A 14,026-nucleotide genomic window follows, 5' to 3' on the forward strand; every position below is an offset into this window, starting at 1 on the left:
AGCATGGGTTGTTTTCAGCCTTGTGGGTGTTGACTTCACACACAGCTTTAGTAACAGGCAACGGTAGGGTTGTCATTGTTCAGATAGTGTACAGCCTTCCGCTTCATGAACATCAAGACGTGACGCATGTCTCAAACTTAATCAGGGATAATTAGAACCAACGGGCAGCAGATCCTGGAAAGACAAAGGGGCGCAAACCGTGCCTGACTGTTTCTTTAAGTATTAATTATCAAGTTATGGGTCTATATCAGTGTGTGTGAGTTGCTGAAGCCGCACTCAGCAATGTTCCAGCAATATAGCGGCAGCCTGTATATAATTCAATGATTGATATTACAGGCAATGATCCACGTCGTAGGGGACCCGTGTAGATCCGGGGTAGAATAGGTCTTCAGCAAGCCATGCTTGCCGTAAAAGGCGACAGTGCTTGTCGTAAGAGGCGGCTAACGGGATCGGGTGGTCAAGCTCGCTGACTCGGTTGATGCATGTCATCGATCCCAATTGCGTGGATCGATGCTCATGATATTAATCACTGGATTGCCAGGTCCAGACTCGATTATTTACAGACCGCCGTCATATAGCTGGAATATTGCTGAGTGCGGCGTTAAACAACAAACCAACCAACCAAGGTCGTAGGGGTACAATACTATGCAAGTCACCAAGCCTGACCACCCGATACGTAAATTCGCCTCTTACGATCAGCATATTTCGCTGGGGACCAAATCTAAACCGGACTTCCCACCGGGGTATTACATTATTTCGCGTTCAGTGTCAAGAGGACAGAAATACATAACTACATACATTTTCATAACTTGTTTCATTTTATTATGAATGTACAAACATATTTACATATTTATACATATATACACGTATATACAAACATATGTTTAAAAACAACTGGCACGAGATATTTATTCGCACACCGGTCCAGTCCCGTCTTCAAAGTCTTCCAAAGAACACACACACCTTTTGCGCTGTTTAATGACCTTGAGTCTCGTGGGGTCCGTGCATAATCGGACCTTCTCCTTGACCGCTGTCCAGACATCCTGTTCCTCAAGGCCGTCCGGTGTCCGACTCAGTATGACCGTCTGTATGTTGGAGAAGTCGCACCTCCCGCCCTTCCTGACGTTGTAGCAGAACAGCACAACGGCGTAGTTCATGTAGTCGGTGTCGATCACATGGTGATAGTACCCGGCATCGCGGAACACGTTACTTCCGGTTGAAGGAACGCTTATGTTGAAGAGTCGGCGGATGCACTGATCTTCGTTTCTGTGAACACCTGAAACAGTGAGTGAGTGATGTTTTACATCATGTCACGATAGCTCTCGGCGAACATATATTTGTCTTTTTCCCCCTCTTTCCCTGACCTGACATATTTGGAAGAACACCCCTCTCCATTCTTAAAGAGCTGCTTAGTTCTGTCTATGTGGCAGTCTCTGTAAACATGGTTCAAGTCCCTCCAACTCCATTTTTTCTAAGAGTTTAAGTATCATGTATTTAATCTAGGATAGTTTCGTTGATATGTTTGTTTTTTGTTTGTTGCCGCACTCAGCAATATCCACGCTATATGACAGCGGTCTTTAAATCATCGAGTCTGGACCAGACAATCCAGTGATTAATATTAGGGGCATCGATCTACGCAATTAGGATATGGTGACATGCATCATCCAAGTCAACGAGCCTGGCCACCCGATCCCGTTAGTCGCCTTTTACGGCAAGCATGGGTTGCTGAAGGCCTATTTTATCCCGCCAATCTAAGTTATTGATTATCCTAAGTACACAAACAATGTCTGTGTTTCACGCAGTGTAATAATTACGTCTCAGTTTCACACTGTGGAATAATTACGTCTCAGTTTCACACTGCATGATAATTGCGTCTCAGTTTCACACACTGTAATAGTTACGTCTCAGTTTCACACTGTGGAATAATTGCGTCTCAGTTTCACACTTTGTGATAATTACGTCTCAGTTTCACACTGTGTGATAATTACGTCTCAGTTTAACACTGTGTGATAATTACGTCTCAGTTTCACACTATGTGATAATTACGTCTCGGTTTCACACTGTGGAATAATTACGTCTCAGTTTCACACTTTATGATAATTGCGTCTCAGTTTCACACACTGTAATAGTTACGTCTCAATTTCACACTGTGGAATAATTGCGTCTCAGTTTCACACTGTGTGATAATTACGTCTCAGTTTAACACTGTGTGATAATAACGTCTCAGTTTCACACTGTGTGATAATTACGTCTCGGTTTCATACTGTGGAATAATAACGTTTCCGTTTCACACTGTTGAATAATTACGTCTCAGTTTCACACTGTGTGATAATTACGTCTCAGTTTCACACAGTGTAATACTTGTCTTAGTTTCACACACTGCAGTAATAACGTCTCAGTTTCACACTGTGGAATAATTACGTCTGTTTCACACTGTGTAATACTTACGTCTCAGTTTCACACTGTTGAATAATTACGTCTCGGTTTCACACACTGGAATAATTACGTCTCAGTTTCACACACTGGAATAATTACGTCTCAGTTTCACACAGTGTAATACTTACGTCTCAGTTTCACACACTGGAATAATTACGTCTCAGTTTCACACACTGGAATAATAACGTCTCAGTTTCACACACTGGAATAATTACGTCTCAGTTTCACACTGTGTGATAATTACGTCTCAGTTTCACACAGTGTAATACTTACGTCTCAGTTTCACACTGGAATCATTACGTCCAAGTTTCACACTGTGTAATATTTACGTCACAGTTTCAAAACTGTGTAATATTTACGTCTCAGTTTCACACATGTCAATAACTTCAATGGCATACACAGGCATACAGTAAGCTGGATAGAGAAATGGGTTTCCACGAAATATTCAATTACAAAATAACTATCTAAAATCTCTGCCTTTAGCAGATTCCATCCTACGATTCCCGGTATATCATACGCATGTGTTTATGAATCACTGTTAAATAAATAGATAAGCGTATCCAGCCCCACCTTTAGCATCCGTCACAAACACATGCAAATGCAAGTCAAATGTTCACCTGAAAAAACACGGGAAGTCAAATTAGGGAATTGTGTCGGACATCATTTGTCATGACGGATTTGCAGTGATCCATTGCTACAGTTGTCACCGCCACTTTGCCTTTTACGCCCAATGGAATCTGATAACCGAGACTGGTTATTCTGGGGTTGACCTTTTACATTGGTCACCTTATTTTGAGCTAATGAAGTGATAATTTGTTTTTTGTATTTACGACATCGTATTTCGAATCCATTGTTATCAATATTTGTATTTGGTCATAGCATTAGTAAGCAACCGTCTTGCCCAAGCCAACTAGAATTGAGGATGTATGGCCCCAAATCTGATAATCGTACATCTGAATTAACATTGGTATGCGCCTTGCGTAGAAACACGTTGTATGCTTAGCAGTGTGAACAACTTACGTAGAATGAGTGCGTGTGTATGGTTTTTCGCCGCTGTTAACAATATTCCAGCAATGTCATGGCGGGGACATCAGATATTGGCTTCACACATTATACCCATGTTGGGAATCGAACCCGGGTCTTCAGCGCGATTCATGAACGCTTGAACCACTAGGCCACCCCACCGCCCCCTTACGTAGACACCTAGCAAACCTTCTGTAGGCGATATACAACATGCAGCATACTAACGTCATATACAGAAGAAACAGACTCTCGGGGTGTGAGTTAGTAGCATGTAATTTTAAGCTGCTTCTAGAAATATTCCAATAAGATCACGGCCAAAGAATGGGCCCCACATACTGAACCCATGTGGGTTCTATGGCATGGCAAATGAACGCTTGGCTACCCCTATCACAAGCGTGTTTGGTTGCTTGTACTAGTCTTATGCCGGTTTTACAGTGTCAACCCACTGAGATACCATTCCGCAGTTTAACATGAATACCCCACTTAGAGGCAGTGTATAGACTCCGAGCCGACTAGTCCTTATTTTATCCCCATAATGCCGAGCGCCAGGCAGGGTAACAAAAAGTACCATCTTTTAACGTCTTTTGGTATGACGCTACCAGTAGATCCAACCACCCATCTTCCGCTCTGCGGGAAACGCTCCATACGCTACACCACGGAGGGGGTCACCCATCTTATGACAAGCATGGGGTACTAGTGTACCCTGGAATCCCCACGGTTGAACAAGTATGGATTAAGGTTCAAGTCGGCCTTTATTCCTTATGATAAACAGGAAACTACGTTAATAACGAACGCGCTAATAAGGAACTAACGGATATCAGGAACATATGTTTTTTGTCCCGACCATTTGCTGTACATATGCTGAATATGCTTATAACGAACTACGGTTATAACGAACTAAAATTAGTGGTCCCTTTGAGTTCGTTATAACCGTAGTTTACTGTACAAGTAAATACCAAAAATGTCTCTGGATCAAATGGTAAATATTTAGTCTTACCCGAAACATGAAGCTGACACGCCGTGATATAACTAATATATTCACTTACACCAGACCCGTGAAGATCCGGGGTAGAATAGATCTTCAGCAACCCATGCTTGTCGTAAAAGGCGACAATGCTTGTCGTAAAAGGCGACTAACGGGATCGGGTGGTCAGTCTCGCTGACTTGGTTGAAGCATGTCATCGATCCCAATTGCGTGGATCGATGGTCATGATGTCAATCACTGGATTGTCTGGTCCAGACTCGATTATTTACAGACCGCCGTCATATAGCTGGAATATTGCTGAGTGCGGCCTAAAACAACAAACCAACCAACCACTTACACCAATAAGTCACTTTTATCAGTGAGAATATGATACACACGGTCACACTCACCTACTGCCACTGTCCACGTGCTGGGCGTGCCAGGGGTGTATATATACATGGATTGCACGTCAAACACGTGCACCCACCGCAAGCCACTCCAGAAAAAGTGCGTGGCGAACCAGTAACCTTGGAAACGGTACGGATCAAGATCGGCCTTGTCTTGACGAAAAGTCTCCGTGCAAAGTTCTTGATTCTCACAACTGCCATGAATAATGAACTTCAAGCACAGAACCACTTGCAGCTGAAACACCCTGCACATTGAAAGAGCCATTATGAGATTTATGCTGTGCTAAATGGTTCTCAGTGATTAATCGTCTTCGCCTGTGTCGAGCAGGTTGCGAGAGACCCACACCATTCAGCTTCGTGTCGCCTACAACTGATCCCAATTCTCGTTAACATATTTTGTATCGTCCACTGACGACGATTGTGTACACATCACTGGCAACGTGAGTAACAGTACGACACAAGCCCCTGTGTGGTGCAAACATCTCAAGTTCTAAGCCCACATCGAATCACCATTGAAATTTGTAGACACGTGAACGTATGTTTGGATGCAACCGGATTGTGTTGACTCAGATCAATTAAAGGTTAGGGGGAGAAAATATTCGCTGAGCCTCGAAGCAGTGTAAACACGGACGATCTTTCGAAGGCTTCCCGTTCAGATTTTTGTATTTGATTGAACCATGCTAACCAAGAGAATTAACACGATGAGGATGCTGTCAAACATGCGACAGGATATATTTTAACAGCACAGGTAGAAATAGCGATGATCTCGTTTAGGATGAACTTTGCGGATGTTGGCAAATGCGGAAGTTCCACCAACGAGATTGTGATAATTGTTACGGATCCATCGTGCTAATTTATTAAACCCGACGCAGAATGGTTCTTTAGAGTACAACCGCGTTAATCCTGTTGAAATGCACAAATGTTCCTAATATATGCGAAAAAGGCAGATTTTCAGAACTTCCATTGGAAATCTAATTAGGAACAGGTCCGAGACCCGAGATGTTTTTTACCATATGTTTGTAATGTTTTATGTACTTCGATGAAAAGATGTTTGCTCTTGTTGAAATATTAGAAACGCTTCATGAGAACCTTAACAATCAGCCCCTGACACATGTTATACCCACCCATATATTTAGTGTTGTACTAACTCCCAAACATGAACGTTGGAAGGAACAAATTCTAGTTCTCATTCATGAATACTTCTAAGGTTTTGCTCAATCCTTAAATAAGATATTATGGGCTAAACATGGCGCCTATATTGCGTTGTTTGGTGATTGTCTTGATCGCACTCACGGCGGAATCACTGGATTGTCTGGTCCAGACTCGATTATTTACAGACCGCCGTCATATAGCTGGAATATTGCTGCGTGCGGCGTTAAACAACAAACAAACAAACAAAACACACAACGGCAAATTCCCCTTCCCATTAACCAGAACTTGTGGATATTAGCTCCCTTTGAAAAACAACAAATCGGTTTTGTTAAGATAAAAGAGATATTTCATATCCGCAAAAAAGAATAAGTGTGAGTTGGAGTTTGTGAGACATTTGTAAACGTGTTAGTAAATTTGATGGCGCAGTTCTGTTTGAACTACTGACGAAAGCACCAAATTGATCTTACAGCGCATGTGTGCTGTCACTGTTTTTCTTGCAAGCCGAACGTATTAAAGGGATTTCCGAGTTATATTAAGCATGTTATGAATTTAAATCCTGCAGATATATAGAAGTTAGTTGTCCCTTCAACCCTCAACTATTCTAACATATATATGTACAGTAGCACATAGCTACATATAAAACGAAATTCACAAAATAATTACACAACATGGATTGTTCTCCTACATGTTTCAACTTTATCCTGAGGGAGAAGATAAATAAGACTTCTCCACACACACACACACACACACACACACACACTCACACACACACACACACACACACACACACACACACACACTCACTCACTCACTCACTCACTCACACACACACACACACACACACACACACACACACACACACACACACACACACACACACACACACACACACACACACACTCACTCACTCACTCACTCACTCACTCACTCACTCACTCACTCACACACACACACACACACACTCACACACACACACACACACACACACTTAACATATATATATAATCTATATATAATCTCACCCTCGTGTCTTTTGATATCAAATATAACAACACTAGTTGAAAAAAGTGGGAAAACTCCGAGGCTTGCCGAGGATTTTTTCCACTTTTATCAACAAGTGTTGATATATTTCATATCAAAAGACACGAGGGTGAGATTTTATTTATCATCCAACATCATTCTTCCAACTTTTTCAGTTTGTAGATAGTGATGTCATTTGATTGTGACGTCATGGTAACCAATACTATATAATATATAGAGGATTCATCACGAGTGTTTTTTAATATGGGAAATATCAACCGAGTCTTAGTTAATCGGTATTTGCCGAGCCTTTGGCGAGGCAAATACCGATTAACGGGACGAGGTTGATATTTCCCATATTAAAAAACACGAGTGATGAATTCTATTTATCATTTTCACATTTTTGCTTCCAAATTAAGGAATAATTGCATTAAACATTAACATCAGCAACTTGTCGAAATCTTACGTATAGATCGTGCGTAGTGATACATGTTTTCCATAGCCATGTAAACCAAAATAAACAATTCGCTGAGAAAAAAAGTTCCTCGGATTATTTTAAACAAAATACTTGAACAGACTTTTGCAGAATAATTGAAACTTTAATAACGGTAACAACAACGATTCTGTGTAATCTGATTATATCTCTGTTGTAACTTCACTTATAATATATAGTTTCAAATCAAACCGCTCGCTCTTCCGGTTATCTAATTTGCATATCTAATTTGCATACTTATGTCATTGGGGTATGACATACATGTTTTTATGTCATAAGCTTATGTCATGGATAAATGCTTAAGTTAAATGATAAACATTAATATTTATAATTTCAAAGACAAGTGCAAACATTGATCACAGTCAACGTACGTATGTCTGTCGATCCGAACATGACCCGGGGTGACGGATGGCGGGGACTGCATGTGACTACATCCACCGGAACACATAACGCGCATCCTGTAGCTACATGTCGGGGCCCTTTGTCTTACCGCAGATGATTGTGAGGCGCCACCTCAATGACATTCCTGCAGCACTCACTGGGCTAAGTCGACATGGAACTGTAAAGTACTTCTCATGTCATTGAAACTTTCAAGTCAAAACAAAATTCGAAAATGTCGTTCTCTTGCTGGGACTCACATTGTTCTGCCAAACGTTTGGCGGCTGGCAACTTAGCTGACGGAGCACAAAAACCTGCCCTTACAGGAAGGTGTGTGTCTTCTTGATATCGCCGGATTTTGTCTCGTCAAAGGAGTCCTTGTTTATACTTCCTAAAATAAAATAATATTATTTATAATATTATTTTTCTAAATTTCGTTATCCTGAGTACAGAGATCAAAGGTCGCGCTGTTCTGTGCCTCAGCAACCCATGCTTCTCGTAAGAGGCGACAAACGGAATCAGGTGGTCATTCTCGCTGACTTAGTTGATGCATATCATCGTATCCCAGTTGCATGGATCGATGCTCATTATGTCAATCACTGGAATGTCTGTTCCAGATTTGATTATTTACAAACATGTAGCTGGAATATTGCTGAATGCGGCGTTAAACAACAAACAAAGAAAATAAATAAACTATTGCTAATACGTAAATAACATCAATAGTATTGAGTTATCCGAGGCTTTTGTAGGGTTCTACAAGGAATGCTATACTTTAAGTTTTCACATTGTTTTAATGTACCGTGGGATTTAAGCACTATATTTATGTAATATAGATGACGTATTTAGTGATACATGTGATGTATTTGAACACGTTCACCTTGTATATATACTATTCTGTACATTTCTTATCAAGACCCGTGAAGACCCGGGGTAGAATACATGAAGTCTTCAGCAACCCATGCTTGACAGGCGAGTATGCTTGTCGTAAGTGGCGACTGATTGGCGGGTCCATACTCGATTATTTACAGACCCCCGTCATGTAGCTAGAATATTGCTGAGTGCGGCGTTAAACAACAAACAAACAATTCTTATCAAATATCCTTTCAATTTAAACGAGAAATATCGATACAGAGAACCATGTGCATGGATATTCATTAATCCGGAAATTTGATTATCCGGTGATTTGGGATTAATGGGGTTAACTCTTGACAAACCTCTGAAGGTAATTTACCTGTTCTAGATCTATCTGAGATAAACAGTAGTCCCCGATCTCGTGTAAATGAAGGGAAATTGTTACAATTCCTGCACGTCAATGAAGATCGAGTGTCATCTAGGAGTGATCAAGCGCAGGCGGAGAGATGATCGTGGTGCGTCTCCAGAATTCGTATCACCTTTCATGTCTTTAGTCGTCCTTCTCATCTCGCTCATTCCTGCAGGTGCAAATAGTATACTTTTTTCACTCTGTCCGGTCTGTATAACCTCTGCAAAGTAAGGGTTGTGGCAATATCTGGAGTCCTTCCCAAACATGGCGGGAATGTGAAGACCGTGTCAGACACTTCAGCAAAGTGTTGCAAAATATCGGCGGGGACCTACCGTGCAATATGGAGTAGATCTGAATGTGAGAAACGCTTGTGTAAGTGCTAAGCCTCCTGTGCTGTTGGTACCTTGATCCCCACAGCTTCAGTGTATGTTTCCTCACTTGATCCCCAGGAAACAGACATGCACCTACTACTAACATCAGAATTGGCGAACCAGATGACCTGTACCAGCATTACCATGTGGTGTAGAAAACATACATTACACTTCGAGGCGTTGTATAGTGAATGAATAATATTTTATAGATTTTTTCACGGCGTCCTTTGGTTGGTTGGTTTGCTGTTTAACGCCGCACTCACTAACATTCCAGCTATATGACGGCGGTCTGTAAATAATCGAGTCTGGACCAGACAATCCAGTGATTGATATCATGAGCATCGATATCATTGCTGAAGACCTATCTACCGCGGATCTTCACGGGTTTCGGGGCGGTGATATGCCTAATATACCACAGCCACACGTTGTGTCGTCGGGATTATTCTATGTTTATCTCATCTTCAGACGGGCCTTTTACAACAAATAAAAATATGTTTTTGTCACTATGAAGTTATGCGCCCATGAACTCCTGAAAGGAGAAAAAGTACTTTGCATATAAAGAAGAGTATTTTGACATAGTTTTAAATGGAATGGACGAAGAATATAACACAATCACGTTGCCGTGTCGCACAAGTACTTTCGAAACATGTACACAAAGTATAGCCCTGGAGGTCAATATTCAGATTGTGAACCAGTCTTACACGTCTGTAGTATAGTGAGTGAGTGAGTGAGTGAGTGAGTATGGTTCTACGCCGCTTTTAGCAATACTTTAGCAATATCACGGCGGGGAACATCAGAATCGGGCTTCATACATTGAACCCATGTGGGTAACCCGGGTCTTCGGCGTGACGAGCGAACTCTTTAACAACTGGGCTACCCCACCGCCCCTGTCTTGATATATAACAGACACCTTTTCAGATGTATTTTTACAACAACAATATTTTTTTATTCCGACCGCTCGCCCTAACTACATGATTTTGTAAATGTACACAAATACAAATATATTTTAATTACCTAGATATCCCACGAGGCCTGTATCGTAGGTTACAGGGGTCATAAAACGTATGACTGTTGTACTCACTGTTGGAACGGCATCATTGATTATACCCATGATTATTTGGGTGTTGTTTTATTTATGCCACAGTCAGCAATTTTCACGCTGTATCACAGGGGCCAGTAAACATTCGAGTCTGGGTCAGGCAAAACCGTGTTTAATATTATGAGCTACGTGCCGGGCCGTCGGGGTATAGGACTGTGTTTTTCTGGTTTTGCATTTGAAGCTGTAAAAGACATCTAGTATCGATACAAAATCCCAAATTTAACGTCGTATCGACATTATTTCAGTCATATATATAGTGAACGAAACAAGTTGTTATATCTACAAGCATGTCATAAATACAAAGTTATATTTAAAAGAAAACATATTTTAGCATAACAATATTTAAAAAACGAGGGTATTGATACAATGTACGGGTTTGGGGAAGCCACAATGAAGGTGTGTTTTATTTGTTTGTTGTTTAAATAATCGCGCCTTACCAGGCAATCCAGTGATTGACATCATGAGCATCGATCTTCGTAATTGGCATACGATTCTTCAACCAAGTTAGCCGGCCACCAGATCCCAGTATTAGCCTCTTACGACATGAATAGTCGCCTTTTACGGCAAGCGTCGGCTGCTGAAGACCTATTCTAACAGGGTCTTCATGGATCGCCATAACGAAGTATGACTTGATATCAGCTTAGGCGCACACGCTCGGCTCGCCTCAGGCCCCTTTGTAGATAGCGGAAAATCCCGAGTTGACCCGAGTGATGCGCACTGGAACGGAGTGCATGACGTCACAGACAAGAACAATGTCAATGACGTCATAGAATGGACCATCACGACACCCTAGAGTTTTGCACCAGTCGATAGCAAGACGTCGTCGTGCGCTGTTGTATACTGGCATTCAGAGCGTCATCAACGATTTAAAGTAAAGCTTTCATTGTTGTATTCAGAGCGTCATCAACGATTTAAAGTAAAGCTTTTATTGTTGCATTCAGAGCGTCATCAACGGTTTAAAGTAAAGCTTTCATTGTCAAGATATCTCAAGGTATGTGCTCCTTCAAAGATAATTTTACAACTGCACTTGCAGTGTACACAAATAACGCCAATAATTACCATCAAATTAATACTGACATTAAATCTAAATAAATATCGCAGAATCATAATCGTGATCCAGAACATTTCAAGAGTAAGCTTAATTTCCTGTATGATATAAACAATGAATCATCTTCACAGTAACCAGAATGTCACGGAGAACGGACCAGCCAACAGATCGGGGATCTGATTTCCTCGAACAAGACGTCCGTGGACAGAAATGGCCACGTGACCGCTTGCCCCCGAGACGGAGACAGTGTAAGTTGAGAGAGGGTAAACACATTTCAATAATAAAAATGTAATGTTTAGTCGTTTAGAAATGCTTGTATAGTGAAATAGATTAAAATATGTACACACTGTCCAATGGAAGTTCTTGGATTACAATAAGTAATAAACCAAATGGAATGTGCGTAGTAAGGAATACTTTAAACTTGACTGAGGCAAGATATTTCCTTGTGGTATAAACATATAAAATCGTATACTCTATCCTTATCCATTCTTCCTTTCAGATGATCAGTTCCAAGAATTTAATTCTGAAACAAAAGACAACAAAGTCAGGTATATACAGATTGTCTCTGGATGGTGACCTCCTTAATGTGTACCCTATAACAAAATATTTGCACAAGTGTAGCTGATAAATGTGTATGTTATCATTATATCTGTAATAATTTATTCACAGGTGTAACTAATTTAAACTGAATTACAGTTTTCATTTCTCTTCGATAATGGTTCATTTTGTGGTAATTGATTAAGAAACGGTTAGTGTACACAGCATGACATACTACAGCTAGTCTTCCTTGCAGTGTGTTGGAGAGACTGCCAATAGAATACTACCAACTCAGTAAGACCAGTCGGGACAAAATTCTGACACACCGCCAGGAAACAAAGAGAAAGAGCAAGATTGGTGGACACCCTAGAGAAGGGGAATGCAACAGGCTGGGCTGGTTCAGGGACTTGCCAGCTGATCTAACGGAAGACCGTCCACTTGTGTCCCAGGCACATAAGGCAACAAAATACCTGAGTGGGTATCAGGCTCGCCTGAAGAGAGAGCTGGGGGAACAGAGGCAAACCGTAGAACTAGAGAGGAAGAAAGAGGAAGAGCTGAGAAAGCTTCAGTTAGTTCCCAAGAGAGTTGGCAGGCAACAGAAGGCGGTGTCTCCAGACATCAAACATCTTAGGAAGGAGATGGTGGTCAAGTCGAAGAATACACCCATAATCATTCCCTCTGCTGAACCTCCGACAAAGAACCATAAGACCTTGAAAACGGTTAAGAAACCTACACCCATCACACTTCCAGTGATTTCCACAGGGTCAGGCATTTCCAACGGTGAACCTGTCTGGGCAATGGCTGCAACTGGGGTTGAGATAAAACAGAGTAGAAGACGACTCAGGTCCAAGGTAGTTCTCCCTCCAATAGAGAGTAAGACCTCAAGACAAAGAAGGGATTAGCTGAAACAAAACATGGGCTATGTACTGGGTTCTTCCTAATGAGGAGAGCCGGTCTGTGATAGTCCCTCTGCGTGCTGTCTCTATGCACGATGTGGGCATATCAGCCACCTCACTACAGATGCTACAAACAATCACTGCAGTATTATAACCATTATTTATTGTATATATTGCCTCTCAGATCATTTGTAACTTTCTTGTTTTCGAAATAAAAAATCTCAATAATCTTTAATGTCTGTTACATTTCAACATCAATTATCATAAGGCGAATCTAGGACTTGAACCCAGGATGAAAGGTGCCATGTCGCTCCTAACAGACGCAACTCTGCAAAGCAAACTGCAGTGTCATAGTCAACTGGATCACCGGTTCCCACGCTTCTTTGAACAGTACTTCAATTGTACTAGTGTAAGCTCTATGGGCAGGACAGGCTGAAGAACCAATGTCCCATCAGGCCTCCAAACAAGTAGAAAATGTCGCCTCACAAACATGACACCTGAGCTTCAGTGATGTCACAAAGAAGAAGTCTTACAGCCACAGCCATCCATACTAGTTTTGTGTTCATCCTTCAAACATTCCTGTCCAAGCTGTGTGCTCCGCCTCCCAGACCAGAGAGAATGAATTAAATTTGAATCCAACTGAAGTCTAGAGTGATCATGATGATCTGGCAAGTCCAGATTGCCTCAGCTCTTGACATTATTGAAGGATTGTTCTGGGCTTCATTTTGATTTTTTTTATATCTTGTATATATATATATTTAAATTAGAAAACTTTTTTTCTGGGACTAAATGTTAGACTAAAGCTGGGGAGTAAAAATCATCGAGCAATCATTCCAAGCACTGCTTTCTGCAAGCGGAGACATTTATTTCTGTACTTTTTTAATGTAAGAGATTACTACCCAGAAGTTAATGCTTTGAGAGATTTGCATTGAATCAAGCAA

The 14,026-nt window shown here is 41.2% G+C and overlaps 2 protein-coding genes across 2 annotated transcripts; one reads left to right on the forward strand and one right to left on the reverse strand.

Annotated features, from left to right (window-relative positions):
- Positions 1 to 835: 835 nt before the first annotated feature.
- On the reverse strand, positions 836 to 5,358 carry LOC124143061. The gene is made up of 2 exons (XM_046511856.2): positions 4,834 to 5,358; positions 836 to 1,276 (listed from the first exon to the last, which is right to left on the reverse strand). Exons 1-2 carry the CDS (start codon positions 5,093 to 5,095, stop codon positions 909 to 911), a joined length of 630 nt encoding a protein of 209 aa, XP_046367812.2. The 5' UTR covers positions 5,096 to 5,358; the 3' UTR covers positions 836 to 908.
- Positions 5,359 to 11,403: 6,045 nt separating this feature from the next.
- LOC124143072 lies at positions 11,404 to 13,310 on the forward strand. The gene is made up of 4 exons (XM_046511865.2): positions 11,404 to 11,595; positions 11,784 to 11,900; positions 12,152 to 12,200; positions 12,446 to 13,310. Exons 2-4 carry the CDS (start codon positions 11,792 to 11,794, stop codon positions 13,089 to 13,091), a joined length of 804 nt encoding a protein of 267 aa, XP_046367821.2. The 5' UTR covers positions 11,404 to 11,595; positions 11,784 to 11,791; the 3' UTR covers positions 13,092 to 13,310.
- The last annotated feature ends 716 nt before the right edge of the window (positions 13,311 to 14,026 follow it).

Source organism: Haliotis rufescens, unplaced genomic scaffold, assembly GCF_023055435.1.
Source record: "Haliotis rufescens isolate VD_foot unplaced genomic scaffold, xgHalRufe1.0.p SCAF_4, whole genome shotgun sequence".
Taxonomy (NCBI): Eukaryota; Metazoa; Mollusca; class Gastropoda; order Lepetellida; family Haliotidae; genus Haliotis; species Haliotis rufescens.